Source organism: Nematolebias whitei, chromosome 11 (assembly GCF_014905685.2).
Source record: "Nematolebias whitei isolate Nwh7 chromosome 11, NemWhi1, whole genome shotgun sequence".
Classification (NCBI taxonomy): domain Eukaryota; kingdom Metazoa; phylum Chordata; class Actinopteri; order Cyprinodontiformes; family Rivulidae; genus Nematolebias; species Nematolebias whitei.
Genome location: NC_056508.1, coordinates 15,814,970 through 15,830,348, shown reverse-complemented (window position 1 = coordinate 15,830,348; position 15,379 = coordinate 15,814,970). Strand labels below are relative to the sequence as shown.

The 15,379-nt window shown below is 40.8% G+C and overlaps 1 protein-coding gene across 2 annotated transcripts; it reads right to left on the bottom strand.

The window, feature by feature from the left end:
* Positions 1 to 532: 532 nt before the first annotated feature.
* On the bottom strand, positions 533 to 14,505 carry LOC119417490 (ras-related protein Rap-1b). 2 transcript variants are annotated; one of them, XM_037684700.1, is made up of 9 exons: positions 14,466 to 14,505; positions 12,271 to 12,405; positions 7,496 to 7,583; positions 7,144 to 7,212; positions 7,005 to 7,061; positions 6,784 to 6,924; positions 4,431 to 4,580; positions 4,085 to 4,189; positions 533 to 1,191 (listed from the first exon to the last, which is right to left on the bottom strand). In XM_037684700.1, the coding sequence occupies exons 3-8, from the start codon at positions 7,550 to 7,552 to the stop codon at positions 4,103 to 4,105; spliced, it is 561 nt and encodes a 186-aa protein (XP_037540628.1). In that variant the 5' UTR covers positions 7,553 to 7,583; positions 12,271 to 12,405; positions 14,466 to 14,505; the 3' UTR covers positions 533 to 1,191; positions 4,085 to 4,102. The 2 variants fall into 2 exon arrangements, with proteins under 2 accessions (XP_037540628.1, XP_037540629.1); XM_037684701.1 differs by having other exon boundaries at positions 4,431 to 4,574.
* Between the last annotated feature and the right edge of the window lie 874 nt (positions 14,506 to 15,379).

The window sequence follows — 15,379 nt, the reverse complement described above, 5'->3', positions numbered from 1 at the left end:
CCAAAACATTTCAAGTTTTTCGCATGAATTTGTTTCAACTAATTAATAACCGTGTATTCATCACCTCATTTATGTAACTTCCATGATAAACCCATTACTGTCTTTGAACAAAAGGCAGCTCAGTGGGACTAATTACAGCTGATTAGCTTAGCTTCATGGTGGCTAACAGCAGCGCTAAATAAACAAGCCCAGCTCCTCTCAGTTCACTGAGATTCTTGGGGATGGACAAAGCTCAACATGTTTCAGCCATTATATCTGTTATCAGCGGTCGCCTTCCCCTTCGGTATCGGCAATAGCCACAATGTCCATATCAGTCGGGCTCTATATTTTGTGCACCATGTCAACTTTTTACATGCTTACAGCATCTCATCTGATCAGTTTCTGTTCCTTCTGTCCTGCTGCTGACACTCCATGTTCCTCTTCCTCTTCCTCAGACTAACAAACACTCGTCACGCTCCAGTCTGGGGGACCGACTGAAGCAACAAACAGTTTCAGACACTTCCCATGGAGAGAAAAAAAAAGACTACAAAAATAATGAAAATGTACTAAAATTTAATCATTCATAAAAGCTGGAAATCATCTGTGACAGGGTAGAAGCCATATTAGATGTGGTTTAGTACAATATATCTGAAGCTTCAAGACACAAATCAGAACGCACCCGTTCCCCCCACGAGTCTGTAAAATACTCATTTCTTTGACTTTATTATGCAAAGATGGAAGTAGAATATATTATGGGAAATATGGAAGGCCTGCAGCTCTCAGTATAAAACAAAGTCACTTAGGAAAGATGTTACCAAGACACATCCTGTACGTAGGACTTGTTGACATCTTCATGGACACAGTTAGTGCAGAAATGTACAAGAAGACCAACATTTCAAATGTCACGTCAAAAAGTGATGTTACTGTTTAATAAAAACCTTTTTAGTTCCCATATATGGATCTGAATCCACAGTCTCCTCTTCTACATGAATATTTCCAGAAGAAAAGACAGCTTAGAGACGAGGAAAACTGTTGTCAACACGCTGACGATACAAAAGAAGTGGATTTTCTTTGTCATTAAAAGCAGAATATTTCTTTAGAGTATGTGCCTTCTGCCAGTTTACAAGTGGTGAGGTTTGTCGGTCAGCCATTTTCTAAAAACGCTCGGGAGAGGACTTGGAATGCTGGCATCATCCATCTGGAGACAAGTTTCTGCAGATAAAAATAAACCAAAGATGAAAATAAACCACCTGAGAGTCACGGGCTCGTCGTTACAGGTGACATTGAACACTACACACATCATCAAGAAATGTCTGCGAAATTCTACAAACACAGAGTGAAAGAAAACGTTTTAATATCGAAGAAGTTTGGCTTAAAACACAAGATTTTACCCATTTTGTTACATAACTGGCACATTTTCTGTCAAACTTGGCATAGTCAAAGTGAAACAGGAAATGACATCACAGGGGAACACTTTAAAAAGGGGAACTTCCTGTTCTTTATTTATTAAAACAAGCTTATTTGAACTCTGACTCTTCTCTTTGATGATGAGTCAAAATAATCTGAAGAAAGTTTGTTATTGTAGCCACGATCTGCTCCCCATTGACATCACTTCCTGTTACTGTGCAGCGTTTCCCCACCATAATACAAGCCGGTCACCCTGCCCCATCAACAGGACTGTGCGCACCCCCCCACTCCCTGACAGCACTGATGTAGAGCTAAGTTAGCGTCGCACAAAACAGGCGTGAAAGCTAAAAAGCTTAAGGCAGCCTCTTCACTCATGCTGACACCCCCCCCCCCCCCCGCTCAAAAACTGTCGGTTAGTGATGTTCGATACCAGGATTTTCTGGTCCGATGCGATACCGTGCAGAAGCCATGCGAGTATCGATTATATTGATAACGATACTGACACTTTTTGCAAATACGCCTAATGTGTCAGGTAAACCTAAAAAAAAAGCAGTGTATTCAAATCAAAGTTGATAAAGAATGCAAGACAAAGTAATTTATTTTAAACTGAGCAGTTTCTTGATGCAGTGGCCTCATTTAGTCTGAGCTTATAAAACAAACAGGACATCATACAAAATATGTGAAAATGGTTTTTCAAAAAATAAAATTCATAAAACTATTAAAATAAATATTTAAATATCTATTAAATAATGAGATATGTTTAAAATAATGTTATATTTTTATCCACATTTTTGTAGTATATATTTTTCAGAGTTCACCAAGGCTGTTTTATCACCATTGCTCTGTATAATCCGATGACACCTGGTCCATGTAATCCACTTTAAATTATCATTTCTTTAGGAAACCTTACCTGAATAAATCTAAGCTTTTTGCCCATGTGAGATTATCTCAGTGATGCACATATTATTACTCCAAACTGAACTCATGCAACTATTTGTTGAAGCATGAATTTATGTTGTTAATTATTTCATAACCGTATGTATTAATATGAACAACTCCAACTGCAGCAGTTCTTAGCACAGCGTGAAGCTCCACATTTCCTCCCTCTGTACCTGGATAGTTCCTGCAGCCCTGAGGGACTCCTCCAGAGCAGCAGCACCTGACTCTTTGCTCTCTCTCTGCCTCATTCTGTTTTGTGGTTTAACAGGAAGTGTTTTACAAGGTTTGTTGTGTTGCTACAGCTCCTTTCTTGGCTATCCTGATGCATGCTCAATAATCCAGGTAGCGTCTTTGCCGTTTCTGGAGCTGAAATAGCTCCACACATGACTCTGTTAAACTCCGCCGCTGTGTCTACAGACAGAGACTGACGAGCAGCATGCCGCTCCGCTGAAACGCATTACGCATTTACTCAGGTGGAAGAAAAAAGTAGTTCCCTCCAACACGTATCATTTAGACAAGATCTCAGTTTAGTTACTTTCCACCATATTCCTGTTAATGATATGCATTACCTGAAATGACTGAAGTATCACAAGTATAGATAATTTGATTTAAACATTGATTCTAGAGCGAAACGTTCTGGATCGATAGTATCGATATTTTAGCATCGATCGGCACATCACTACTGTCGTACAAACAGCGCGCAGCTCAGGACGTTCCATTTTCTGTGAAGTTAAAGAGCATCAGGAGCACCCTGGTTAACAGTCCGTTAAACTGCACCGTCATCAACAACTCTTTCTGTGTCGGTAAATATGCATTTAAATACCGGGATCTCATTTTAAAGTCACATCCGAACACGAAGCAGAGACCCCCCCCCTCCCCCTTCAGTCATGAGAGATCAGCAGTGGAGAAGTTGCCAGGTTTATTTTTAAAGCAGCCAGTCAGTCAAGACTGATACATGTTTCAATAAAAGCAAAAAAAAAATCTTTCTGTGTACGGTAAATGTGTGTTTGAATACCAGTATCTCATTTGAGCTTCAACAGGAGCATGAAACAGAACTGAGGAGACGGGAGGGAAAAACAAAAAGACAACGGGGAGGGAGGGCTGTTCTTTTTCATATGAGCTCTGCTGAGGAGAATCACATCAAATTTATTTTAAAAGTACATTTAAAAACTGCAGTTGTTAAAAGCGTTCACCTATAAAAAGAAATGGTACTAATTTAATGAATATTTACAGCATTCTACAGGTACTTATTTCTTATTTGACTTCCGGTCACATGACCTAGATAAGACTGGGTTTTACCGGTAAATAATTTTAAAATAAGTTCAGTTACGTAGGTGTTTGGCACTGTTCTGTCCAGTGATTATGCTTAGATAAATTATTTTGAAGGTCTAATGGTTGTAACCATGAGTCACACAGTGAAGCTTCATGATGATCTTGCAGTCTGTGTATTGAAAACAAGTTATATTTGTGAAGCACCACCTACTGGCTGGTTCTTGTACTACAACAAGGAAGGTGCAGCCTGAGCAGTCTGGGGGCACAGGTCCTGACGACGAACAGTGGCTGTCCACGGATAAATAACCAGAGCAACTTATTTATGTACAAAATTATGATTTATCTTATATTTAATAAGTGCAGCTTAGAGACAGGTGTGATCTAAAGCCCGACAATTACGGTAAGTCTAAACTTATCTAATAATTATTTTAAAAGTCCTGGCTCAAGAAGTCAAAAGCGTCACAGATGTTGTGAAGAAAAGTCTCACCTGGAGCACCCGAGTCTCTCAGAGCAGCGTGCAGCCTGACTTCTTTTTTATCTTCTTTTCCATCGGCGTTTTCCTGTTGATCTGCCGCACCAGATCGTAGAAAATCTACAGAAACATCAATTAGGATTGTTAATTTAGTCAAAGAGCAATAAAACGTGTTTAACCTCTTTAAGCTGGAACACGTAAAGTAGGCATGTTTGTTTTTTCCTCTTCTCTCCAGACCTCAGTCTAATGCAGACTCACCCCTTTGATAAATGTAAATATGACAAGAATCCAGCTCCAACCTCAACATGCAGAGTCCTGAGCTGTGTCAGTAAAATGTGTTGTGTGTGGACTTGGCGCTCACCTCGTTAACATTGATCTTTGATTTAGCTGAAGTCTCTAAAAAGGCACAGTTGTTCCACTGACGGGCCAGGTTCTGACCCTGCTCCTTGCCCACCACGCGCTCGTCCTCCAGGTCGCACTTGTTTCCCACCAGGATCATGGGAACCTGATCCATCAGAACACACGACGTTACAGACGGACACAAGGCTTTCCAAGCATTATGCACCAAGACTAAGGACAGGAAGGGAACTCTAGGAACCACGAGTAAAACCTGCAGTCTGAGAGTGAAGTGTTCTGTTAGTAAAATATGCAACAATAAGATCTGTAATGCAAGCTGGAGCTAGGTTGTTGAGAGCTTTGTATGTCAGAAGACTTTGAATTCTATTCTGAATTTAACAGGGAGCCAGCGGCACGGTGGCTCAGTGTGGGTTGCCTCTCTCAGCGAGAAGGTTGCTGGATTGACCCCCGTGACCGGAAAAGGAAGGAGCGGATAATGGATGGATGGTGGATGTTTGATTAAAGTTTTGCTCGTTATATTTGGACAGAACTTGTGCATCCTAATCAGACGTAGACAAAATGTCTCCATCAGTGAGCAGAACAGCAGAAACAACTGGAGACCTGCTGTGAATAAAGGAAACAGCTCGTCCTTCCTCTACTGACGACGCAACAAAGACTGAGCGCGACAGACGGGATCCAACATCTCTGACAGGTCCTGCTGTCAGAAGCTTTGCCCCCCCCCCCCCGTTAGTGTTGGGGGTCGGTGAGGGTAAAGATACGCAGACGATGGTACAGGTGGTCCATGTGTCCACTTCAGTCCTCGTGATGTCCCAACATCCAGGCTGAGGACTGTTTCTGTGGTTAAAGTTTAAACTGTTGTTAACACAAACGTCTGATGTACACGAGAGGCTCATTTAGAAGACAAACTGAAACGAGAACCTCCTCCTTGGTCCTGTGGAGCTGCAGCTCACGTGTTGAATTTGGGTACTACAATCCAATAATCCATCCATTAACTTCATATTCAGACATACGTGTTCAAACTAGAGATGCACAATAAGAGACAAACTTGCACTATGTGATAATATTGTTTATTGTTGCTATGACGACCCAGTTTCCTCCTTTTGTTTTCTGTCATGGTGTGTGGGCATCAAGGCCTGAGAGATCACTGGACTGACCAATTATAATCATTTATTAAGAGTACAAGCTGTTATTTCTTTATATTTGTTATAAATGTTTAACAACAATCCACAACAACTACCAGGGAACTGTAGAAAAACATTGGAGTACTTGATAAAATACCAGTTAGTAACAATTATCTAAGGAAAACGCAGCTCTGCAGTTATAAAAGATTTTCAGTGTACTCTGAAGCTTCAGTTCCAGAAACCTTCACCTGCCTCATTTACATTTTTATTCATAAATACTGCACACAAACATTACAAAATACTCGATTAAATAATTACCAAATTTACCACAATTTCCAGACTATAGAACGCACCGAATATAAGCCGTGCACAATAAATAAAAATAAATTTAAAAAATTGTATATATACTTTAATTTAAACGTGTACTGGTAACAAACACAAATATGTAAATTACTTTTCTGAACAGTGCCGGCAACGCAGCTGTAGGACTGGGCCATATCACATCGTTCACGATAATACCAGTAAAAAAAACTTGCTCAGGAAAATAAATATCATGATATGCTAATTTCATGACATAATTACATCAGTGTTTCTCCTACCTACTGCTACGATACTTTTTATTTTTACTAAACCTGTTGGACTGCAGGTGAGACACTTATTATTAGAGTGGAGATATTCCAAGTCCTGTGAAGCTCCATAAGTTCATGATTCCAGTTTTAATAACTCAGGGCCTCCTGCCTCGTCTTCGTTTGCTGTAGGTTTGTGCACGAGCACAAGTTTTAGCTGACATGCGTGTTAAAGCTCCCTGCGTGGCATCAGTGTGTGCAGAATTATTCAAAGCGCTCCACGTGCACGCTGGTCCCATCACAACAACAAGAGTTAGGTTTCCTTCATCTCAACAAACAGTTCATTGTTGTAATGTTGTCGTAACTGAAGTTGTGTGACCGTAGAGCATCTTTGCTTTTCTTCTGTTTAATTTAGCCACAAACTGTTGCGTCTCTGGTTTTTATCTCATTGATTTTCTTCTTTTATTGCACAAATGTCTGAATAACTCAACTAACTGAGCCTCATGTCGTTCGTATAAAACAACAAAGTGATGCTGAATTAAAAAGAGTAAATCGGGGATTTAGGGATTAGGTGTGTGTGCACTTGTGTGTCGTGTTTGTATCACTTGGTGCACATCTTGTTCCGAGCTCCAAAAGGTCCAAACGACCGATGTTTTTATATTTTACTCACGTCCTCGGTGTCTTTTACTCGCAGGATCTGCTCCCGGAGGTCCTGCAGGTCGTTAAACGTGGACTGTGCTGTGATGGAGTAGACCAGAGCGAAGCCTTGTCCGTTCTTCATGTACAGGTCCCTCATGGCTGTGAACTGTTCCTGCAGGACAGGAAGAGGCGGCGTCAGTACATGTTCTCTGGATAACATGTTCCATCCGGTGCTCGGGTTCAGAGACGTACCGTTCCAGCCGTGTCCAGGATTTCCAGCATGCACTGCTGCCCGTCCACCTCCACTTGCTGTTGAGGAGACACAAGGAGAGAGCAGCCATTTTTAAATCACCGACGCTCAGGAGGCAGCGTGGAGCGAGTCTGACTCTACCTTTCTGTAAGAGTCCTCTATGGTGGGGTCGTACTTCTCCACAAATATTCCCTGAACAAACTGGACTGTCTGAAACAAACAAACAAACAAACAAAGAGCCGGTGAATGACAACAAAATCAGACCAAACAGCACAACACAAACTGGATAACTTCTTCAACATTTCTGTTCTGAAATGACAATAAAACACACTTCATGGAAGATGGAATAATAAATACGGTTTCTTCTTTATACTCGTACTATTTTTGGGTGTAACTGGGACTCTTGAGTACATAATTTTGTTCCACCTCATCATGTACCACATGTGATGCGAATGACAGAAATTTGAACCTTGGTTTTTCCAGAGTAACTCACCAGCGCAGATTTCCCCACACCTCCTGATCCGAGCACAACGAGCTTGTACTCACGCATGGTGGGAGGCTTCACTGGGCAGCACAGAAACCTGAGAGAACAACACAGTTTTCTGTTGGATAGAAAGATACATCAGCTGTGTCCTATTCAAAAATGATCTGAAATGCTTCCGAGTTAAAACAGTCACAAAATTAAAAATGCCCCCCCCCCCCCCCCCGTACTGTGATTTATAACCTTCTGTTCACTGAGCTGATCGTGGTGCAGTTTATACAACTATAAAGAATTCATGTTAACATAGAAGAAGCTCATTCTTCTGCCAAAAACCGAGCTGGCTCTCCACCCACTCCCAAAGGCCTTCAGCCGTCATCATGATGATATGGGTGTTGCTGCTTTTATTTTGTTACCCCTTACAGCAAGAACCAAGAAGATCTGTATGAAACTCTATCATTGTTCCATAACTCTGGTGTCTTCCTGTAGCTCAGGAAACTGAATACAGTCCACACAGATGAGGACATTTGAACTTGATACACAAAAAGTGCAATAAATCCTCAGAGGCTACGTTATCTTTAATGGGGCTTTAAGTTTAACGATCAAAAGCTCTTAAAGACAAACTTGTTTATTTCAAACTCTCGTAACCCACACAAATAACATCAGCACCGAAGGACCAGCAGAGCGACGGCTGCATCGCTGAATAAGCTCTTCTGATGTTATCCCCCCACCTCACGCATACTAGCCAGCTCAACTCTGTGACTACATCCAAGCCCTGCTCAGATGTGCTCCAGCAACACATCAACTCGGTCATTTTACACACAGGACAGAAGCAGGAAGAAGTTACTGATGTAAAGTGAGCTTACAGTTTAACAACAAGTCTAAAGAGCATCTGGAGCAGTTTTTATCAAACAGAATGAAGAAGTAGGAATGCTCGCAGGAATTCTGATTCTGAAAAGATCTACATGTAACTCAGTGTGCACAAAGCAAACCATAGAGGTATAAATATAATGCACATGTCAAAGACAAAGAACCGGACTGAGAAAAAATGTTCTGTAACACCAAACAGGAACAACCTTTAAAGTACAGAATCAGAGGACAATTGTCAGAAACTGTATGTAGACACAGGCACGGTATAAATCTTTCTATTCTGTTCTTTTTTAATTGTTTGAGAATGGAAAAGTTATTTTTTAAACTAAAAACCTTTTCTATAAATACTGTAAATTTGAGACTATAAGCCGCTACTTTTTTCACACACTTTGAACACAGCAGCTTAAACAATGGTGCGGCTAATTTATGGATTTTTACGGGCTAACGAGCTTCCTGCTGCCAAAACATTTATCCTCGTTACACCCGGGCGCTCCCATAGCTGCCCAAAACACGTCTCGTGATCACGTGAAACGTGTGATCCCTGCGGGCACAGCAAAGTATTTGCAGCCACTCGACATCAGTCTGAATCGTGCATTTAAAGTGGCACTCCGAGCTCACTGGGAGGCTTGGATGACTGGTGGCGAGAAATCGTTGATCAAAACTGGTCGCATGCGAACAGCAACGTTTGCTCAAGCCTGAGGTGTATCCTGACAGCGGTGCAGTGCCAAAAGCTCCACCAGCACCAACAGGTTTCAAAAGGCTGCTGCGTGATGAAGAGGACAGCATAAGCTCAAGGGCGAATTTACCTCAAGACGAAAGTGACGATGAGAGCGACAAGGAAAGAGACTGAGGACGTGTGTGATGAAGTTTTTCTGAGGCTGTTCAATTCTGACACTGAAGAAGACTTTAGTGGTTTTAGTGCACAGGAGGAATGAATATAGCGATCAATGACTTCCTGGTAGGCTACTATATTTATTTATTTTTTAACCAGCTGTGTTACCGGCACTGTTCAGAAAATAATAATAATAAAATCATTGTACGTATCTGTGTATGTTACCAATGGTAACTTACCACCAGTATGTATTTAATAAAATGTTTTAAAAAAGTCTTAGTGTAAATATCTCATGTTGCAACCTGCACACACGCAGCTTATAGACAAGCGCAGCCTACATATGTGCATCTTTTTCTTTTTGAAGTTAGTGGGTGTGGCTTATATTCAGCTGCGTTCTATAGTCCAGAAATTATGGTAATTTCTGCTCCATTAACAGAAACTGAAATAAAGCTCAACATGTTTCACTTCTACTTAATTTGTCTTTTCCCGTTTTACATGATAAGTAGAATGCAGAAATATGAAATTTTTATAAATTCTTTTACTATGACTGTTTCATTAGGACTCTGCGAGCTAAATTAACTAAATGAGGAAACCCCTTTCCTCCACCAGTCTGAGCTTTAGGACGAAGCAGCTCCAGATTCACAGCTGGAGCAATAAGACCAGACTTGTTTCACGTCTCAGCCACCAGTAGCTCAGATGTGCTGGTGGCCAGATGTTTGCTTCTGGTGCAGAACAGGAAACAAACCACATCGATATATCAGTGGAACAGAAATGATGCAACAGCTTACAGTCATTTAGATTGGGAGGGGGCACCAACTCCAGGTCAGAAGTCTGTCCACGTTATGTTTACGCTCATTTTCCGTTTCACACCACAACATTGTTAGTTTAACATTATTAAATAACGCTCTTCTTTTTAAACGTTGTGTTCTGTAAAGTTTTGCTCAGTGTCTGCAGTCTCTCGCTGAAACACAAGTTCTGCTTCAATGGTCGTTTCACAAACAACCATGTCATTATAATCCAGGGGAGGGGGGCCACTGAGAACGAGCCGTCATCAGCTCCACCAGCCTGACACAGATTAGACACATTCATGGCCTAGAAAAAAATCTGACACTAAAAGGAACTGCCAAAGTTAATTCTTTAAAGAGAAAAATAAAGAGACAAATGTGGATCATTTGAAAACTTCTTCTGAATTCAACGTGTAGCTTCGAATAGCAGGAAGTCGTTCAACGCTTCGTGTGTCATACTACGCATCTTATATTTGATGAAACGCTGAAGTAGGACTTCCTGACTACTTCAGGGTTTGCCTACACGAAGGAGAAAAGAAACTCAGAACTATGAAAACTCATCTTAGCAGCGAACATAATAAGACTCTAAACACTCATTTCTGATGGTTCATATTAAAAACCTGCATCAACACAGGTGACAGCATGAGATGATGAAACAATCTAAAATCTATGTTCATTTAGAAAAGGCTACATATCAGTAAAGTACTTTTTCTTTATTTTTTGCTAAATCTCTGAAACCATTCAGAAATGTGTTCAACAAAATGTAAAAATGTCTCTGATAAAGGCAAACTAAGGTTATCTAAAACTATTCTTTAGTTTCACGTTGTCCGTTTCTCACATTAGTGATAGTTTTAGAATATAAATATATAAACTTGAAAACTCCAGTGCAGTGTTTCCCAACATTACTTGCCTTGGCAGGGCACTCATTTCTTCATAATTTTTGTCATGGAAGAAATGTCGTGATTTTTGGTGTGTGAATGAGACACGTCCGTGTTGCGTGCTGTTTCTACAGTTTTCAAGCCGGGGGGTGACGGCTAATTGTAAAAGAAACGGAGATTTTTAGTTAGAACGTCGGTATTGCGCGCCGCTAGCTTGGAGGGGGGGCATGTTTGTTGGTAGGCAGGGTGCTCAGCTCTGTTGATGGGCGGGGCAGCCTGCTTGTATAATGGTAGGAGATCAGTTCCCATGGCAGGGTGCTCGTCCCGCTAGCCTAGCACTATATTGCTGCCGATAATGGTCGATTGTGTGTGTGGGGCATTTTGGCTAACGCGTTTGTATTGCGCACCGCGCTACATCAATACAGGCTGTTGTCGACGGGGGTGGGGGACTTCAGTAGGCGTGGCGCTTGGTTCTATTGACAGGATGGGGCACACTGCTTGTATAATGGTAGTGGAAACACTGAAATATATATATATATATATATATATATATATATATATATATATATATATAAAACAAAAATCTTGTGTGAGATTATCTGCTTGGATGTGGAGTTTATTGAATCTACATCATTCTATGTAAGGATACTCTAATGGTTTCATTTGTGAAACACAACACAGATAATCCTTATAAGGTTACTTCATTTCTTCATTTATTAACTGAACTTTAATTCTAACACTAATATAATATGCTTTTGATGTAGAAATGTCAAAGTGTGGGTGAGGTGTACAGTAAAATCTCTTTGAATCTACTAATTATTCTGGGTGTGTGAAAGCTTTGTCGAGCGGTCAGACAATAGGAGATCTCTGTCACCCTCGGCCTGCATTAGCAATTCTAAACAACGTATGAAGCGCCACAGAGAGGGACGGCACACAAGGCTTTCTACAAAGAGCCATTGTGATGACCCTCCTCTACTCAAGTACACCAGAAACAGAACATGGAGATCAGAGAGCGCATGCATGACTGCCGCACTGCAATTATCTGTGGAACGAGATCTAGATGTGATGCTGAAAGAGGCCTAACAAACTTAGTATCTGGTAACCAAGTACTGTTTGAAATATAAATGTATCTAGTCCTTTCATCAGATAAGAAACACAAGCCAATCTCTGATTAGACATGAGCCTAGACTGAAAGAGTGGGCGATCAAACGCTGAAACCATCGACGCTGCTCATTCATGCTATCAGCTAAAAACTATTCACACAGACCGTGACAAGCAGAACAAATTCATTAAAAATGAACATCAAGGTGAACCTTGTTAGATTTATCTACCTGGATTATTGAGCATGCATCAGAATATAAATGAACATGTTTTGTTTTTTTACTCGTATGGACTTTTTCTGGTGAATAAAAAAGCTTCACCTACTGTGTACACGACTGCTGCTGATGGAAACTCCCTCTACATCGGGGACAGGGAGATCCTCAGGTGCGCTGATGTCAACCAGTCCAGACGGTGCGGAGATGTCCTGGAGCCAGCGAGTGAAACCAAACTGTACTTGCCCTTAAGGAAAACAACATTCAATTAAGCTCTCCAAATAAAGTCTAAATAAAACATTTAATAAATGAATAACCACTTTGTTTAACAAAAAGGCTGACGTTCAATGTGGAAAACTGTTTTGGATAGAATTGTACAGCAGATGGGCAGTTGGTAGAGCAAGAGTCAAGAAGGTCGCCTGTTCAAATCCCGACCGGGGGCCTTTCTGTGTGGAGTCCGCATGTTCTCTCCATGTTGCATAGGTTTTCTCCAGGTACTCCAGTTTCCTCCCACAGACCAAAAACATGCATGTTAGTGACAATTTAGAGTTACCGATCAGTCTAAGTGTGAGTGAGAGTGTGAATTGTTGTTTGTCTAGTTTGTCTCTGTGTCCCTGTGATGGACTGGAGATCTGGCCAGGGTGTCCCCCGTCTCTTGCCGACTGATGGATATGGGTACCAGTGACCCAGAAAGGAGGAAGTGGGTAAAGATGATGGATGAATGGATAATGAATGGATGGATAACGGATAAACGTACAGCAAATAGGACAGCTGAGTTCAGTCAAAATTTTAAAAAGGTTTAGCTCCATTTATCAGGAATATCTGACATTAGTTTTTTTCCCTGCCTCTTGTGTAGCTGCTGCTTTTACAAGACTTAACTTTTGTGTTTTGATGCAAATCTTAAATCATCTCTTATAAACAGCCTCTCTGGTTTTATGTAAAGCAAAAAAAAAGTGTCTGCAGGGACGACGTGACAGTTGGTATTACAATCTAAATACAATCTCAACAACTGCTTAAAGTATTAAACTTGATTAAAAGCTTGTCTTCGCATAAAGGTATAAACAAGTGTTCACATTGTGGGAAATTCCTTAAAAATACTGATGGAAAAAATACTTGTCTTGATCTTTTACTACTTTTTATTGCTAATTTACGAATATATGACTAATTATGTTACTTAACCAAATGTTCCCTTGTCTTAAAATATATTGTTTAGGAACATGGTGTAAAAATAACTCATCTGAAGCATTAAAACCACCAGGTCACAGTTTGTTTTCAGTGTAACTAACCAGGCAACATCTTTAAATTATGAAAGTATCATATGTCAGCGCCGGGGGGTGGGGGGTAATGGGTTTTACCTTGAATGAAACACTCAAATACATGTCTTATTTACATGATTTACCGTGTTAGGTTAAACTTTACAATGTATAACATAACACTTTGTTCTAACCCGCCAACATGTTGTTCTACTAAAATGAACAACTTCTGACAACTTGTAGCGCAGTTAGTTTCGAAAGGAAGGGTGTGGCTATTAGCTTTCCAAACCAACAGCAAGACTATTAACACGGCTTAAAATCAGCAGCTGGACAAATTAAAAGGTAAACATTGAGGAAATTTAACTTTGGAGTCATTTACAGGGACTAAGCTTAATAACTACTAGAAGCTTGTTTGAAACTAAGTTTGACAACTTAAACTGTTAGCATGTAGTTAGCACACTGAAAATGTCGGGTGGTAGCTTGAAAAAAATGGGAAGAAATAAGACACGACGGTAACTTGCTTCAACTAGTCTGACAAAACACAGACTAGCTCATAATGTTAAGTGAAATGTTCATATATAAAATCTACGCGTAATTAAAGTTGGTGAACGGCTGACAACTCTTGGGTAAACACGGGGCGCTAGCTAGCTCGGCAGTTAGCATAGGACTATACTCTTTAAAAAAGCGGTTTAATGACACATTTTAAGAGCCCAAACTCTCCTGACCATTACGATGACGCGTGAATGAACCAGCAAAGGCGTGAAGACAGCTAAGCTATTAGTTTATAACGCAAATTTTGCTTGTGCCGACAGCTCGTAAGTCATTAGCTGATGCTAGTTGCTCAATCAAGTCATCTAAGTTAGCCTGTGAGCTAAGATAGTTTACCCACACATCAACGTCTCTTCAGAGAGGGTTAAAACTGATCTGGGAGCAGAGATTCAACAACACACCGACGTTTAAACACTAATTATCGAGTTAACGCAGCCACACGCTGGGTAATAAGCTCGTAAACTGTTAAATTGACTCAGATGAGGGAGCTTCTTAAAACACTTACCGTGTTCCGCTGTGTGTGCGTTAAATGAAACCGTGGACGTTCAGAGAGCTTGCATAGCGCCTCCTCATTGGTCGAGAATCAGCCAATCAGAGCGCTCGACACAAATACGTACTCCTCACTTCAAAGACAGTTAGTAAAAAGGTATTAGTAAAATTAGTAAAATATTAGAAACACAGGAACGGAGAACAAAAACAACAAAAAAAAAAAACAAGAAGCAAAATGATAAAATATATTTAAATTATATTTGAATTTATTAAAAAAAATCATTTTAATTTAAATATTTAGCATATATTTAAATTAATAAATTATTAAACTTATTAAATTATCTATCCACCCATTCATTATCTTCCGCTTGTTCCGAAGTTGGGTCGTGGGAGCAGCAGTTTGAGCAGGGAATCCCAGATATTTCTTTCCACAGCCACCTCTTCTAGCTCTTCTGGGGTGACCCAAAGTATAACTGTCATTTCTAACACGGGCCTGAAGCCCGGCTCGACCCGGACAGGCCCAAATTTGGGCCTGGCTGGGCCGTAATAGTGTGCTGGATGGGCGAGCCGGGTTGGTGTCTGGCTTTTGATTGCGTCAGTCAACGCCGTTGGCGATCCAAATATATGGCAACATGGCTTGCCATACAATCCTATGATATGGCAACATGGCTCATAGTTAAACTTGAGATGGGACTTTACCGCTAAGAAGCGATCCATCGCCCAAATAGACGTTCAGCTGCTGCACTCAGCGGAGGAGCGCGGCCGACAGCCCAAACAGGTGAGCGCCCAAAGCAGATATGTTAGATCAGGGTCCGTGGCTGAATAATGCAGAATGCAGGAAGAAGCAGGGATTTAATGCACTTTGACGGCCATGAAAGGACAAACACCCCCCTCAGCTCCAATCTTCTTCCCCTGTTATTCAGCCGCACA

Excerpts from the sequence above, each read along its gene's own strand:
- LOC119417490 (XM_037684700.1), bottom strand. The coding sequence starts at position 7,552 with ATGCGTGAGTACAAGCTCGTTGTGCTCGGATCAGGAGGTGTGGGGAAA. Across the intron at positions 4,581-6,783 it reads GAGTAAAAGACACCGAGGAC|GATCAGGTTCCCATGATCCT; the intron begins GTGAGTAAAATA and ends TGTGTTCTGATG. Across the intron at positions 4,190-4,430 it reads CAAAGATCAATGTTAACGAG|ATTTTCTACGATCTGGTGCG; the intron begins GTGAGCGCCAAG and ends ATGTTTCTGTAG.